General features: G+C 38.4%; 1 protein-coding gene across 1 annotated transcript in view; it reads right to left on the bottom strand.

The window, feature by feature from the left end:
- Nucleotides 1-6: 6 nt before the first annotated feature.
- LOC109586110 (uncharacterized) overlaps nt 7-1,668 on the bottom strand; it is a 2,838-nt gene continuing 1,176 nt past the window's right edge. The window contains exon 2 of the mRNA XM_020002283.1: nt 7-327. Coding sequence (XP_019857842.1) covers nt 29-327 — 299 coding nt within the window. The 3' untranslated portion in view covers nt 7-28. The remainder of the gene's footprint in view (nt 328-1,668) is intronic.

Below are 1,668 nucleotides of genomic sequence, written 5' to 3'. Positions count from 1 at the left end.
AATTTTTCTAAACCCTTAAACAACTGCTTCATTGTCTTAATGTGTCAAACTCCTTTTCAATTGAATTGATGATTTGAGTTTTACAAAAACGTGGACTGAGTAAAAGTGCGATATAGTCTTGAATAAAATCAACAACTTCTGAGACATCAATAGAATAAAATGATTTTTTAGTAAAACGCATATTATCAAGGTAAATTTCTTGTAGATCTCCAATCATTCGTGTCAGGTTTTTTGGTGAATATTCAGTTGATTTCTTCTTAACGTAAACAACTGAAGACTCAGATTGAGGTGAAGTGGGAACTGGTAGCTCAACAGTTGGAGTAGCTTCTGAAATAATAAATAAAATGATTTTTGATTTATTGTATTACATTTACCTTTAGAAGATGAAGTATGAACTGGTGATGTAGTAGCCTCTCCACAACTAGTAAGATTAAATTCTTTTGCTATTTCATCAGCTAGAGCTGGATCAGCTCCTCCACTATTACTTTTAACAGAGTTACACAGCATTCTTAATGTAGGGACACCATGGCTCTTTTAGTCATAGTCCTTCCTTAACCAGCAATCAAATACTTTCCGTAGACAAGTTCTTGGCGGCTTGCCCTCTGCTTCAATCTCATCCGCTATCTTATTAGGGCTCAGTCCTAACAGAATACCAATAGAGTCCCAGCGTCCTGAAAGAACACCAGCTTTTTCCCATACCAATTGAAAATCGCTAATATCTATCATTAATAATTGGGCGAAGCCCACTAGTTCGAGTAGAGTATGTTTGTCTGTCCATAGATACTACTGTTTGTAGTATCTATGGTCTGTCTGTCTGTCTGTACACGTACGTCACCCCTATTTATCCGTATGAAAAATTTTCCTATTTTAATAACCTAATCTTAATCTTCTTTGAAAACGGGCGTGGTCACAGTGAAATAAAATGGCGCCAGCTATCAATTCTTCATGTTCTTGACCTTACACATAGGCGGCGGCAGGGTCGGGCATGGACGGGCAATGCCCGACCAAAAATTTTGGCCGGAAATGAAAATTTAATTAATGACATCATTTTTAGTCATAAATAATTACCATGGCTAGCAAGAGACAGTCTTTTCTGCTTTCCTTTGTCAACAAGCCTTCCAGGAGGACCAGGAATAGCATTTTACAGGTTGGATAGAGCTTTACAGATAAGATAGGGGGCCTTTTAGGCTCATTTTTATGCTATACCATATTGTATGAGTGCGTTGAGTATACGCCCAAAATACGTGGGGAAAAGTGGGTGTGGCCAAAATCGCGGCGCGCTTCGCGCGCCATTTTTTGCCCCACTACTCCTTAAATCCTGCCGCCGCCTATGACCTTACAAGTTACAAGTCACTCACTTGAGTCAGCAAGAATGCAAGAGAAGTCTCTACTGTGAGCTTGTAAAGCCTCCACAACTACTGACATGACCTATGACTGCAGTTACTGTCTCTGGCTTCCAACACAACTTTTTTGCTGCAGAATGTGATAAACAGATAAAGAAAATTTGTATTTCCAAGCATGATAACTTCATTACAAACTTACAAACTACTGTATTTACTCATGTACATGTACAATAATGTAGCTCTATACCATATAACCTTTAAAATATAGCGTGGCTAGGGGGCTGAGCCCTTAATGTTTTACATTCGTCTAGTACTAATAAAACAA

Source organism: Amphimedon queenslandica, unplaced genomic scaffold (assembly GCF_000090795.2).
Source record: "Amphimedon queenslandica unplaced genomic scaffold, v1.1 AMPQUscaffold_12944, whole genome shotgun sequence".
In the NCBI taxonomy this organism is placed as follows: domain Eukaryota; kingdom Metazoa; phylum Porifera; class Demospongiae; order Haplosclerida; family Niphatidae; genus Amphimedon; species Amphimedon queenslandica.
The sequence above is the reverse complement of the archived record's forward strand: the minus strand, read 5'-3'. Positions and strand labels throughout refer to the sequence as shown.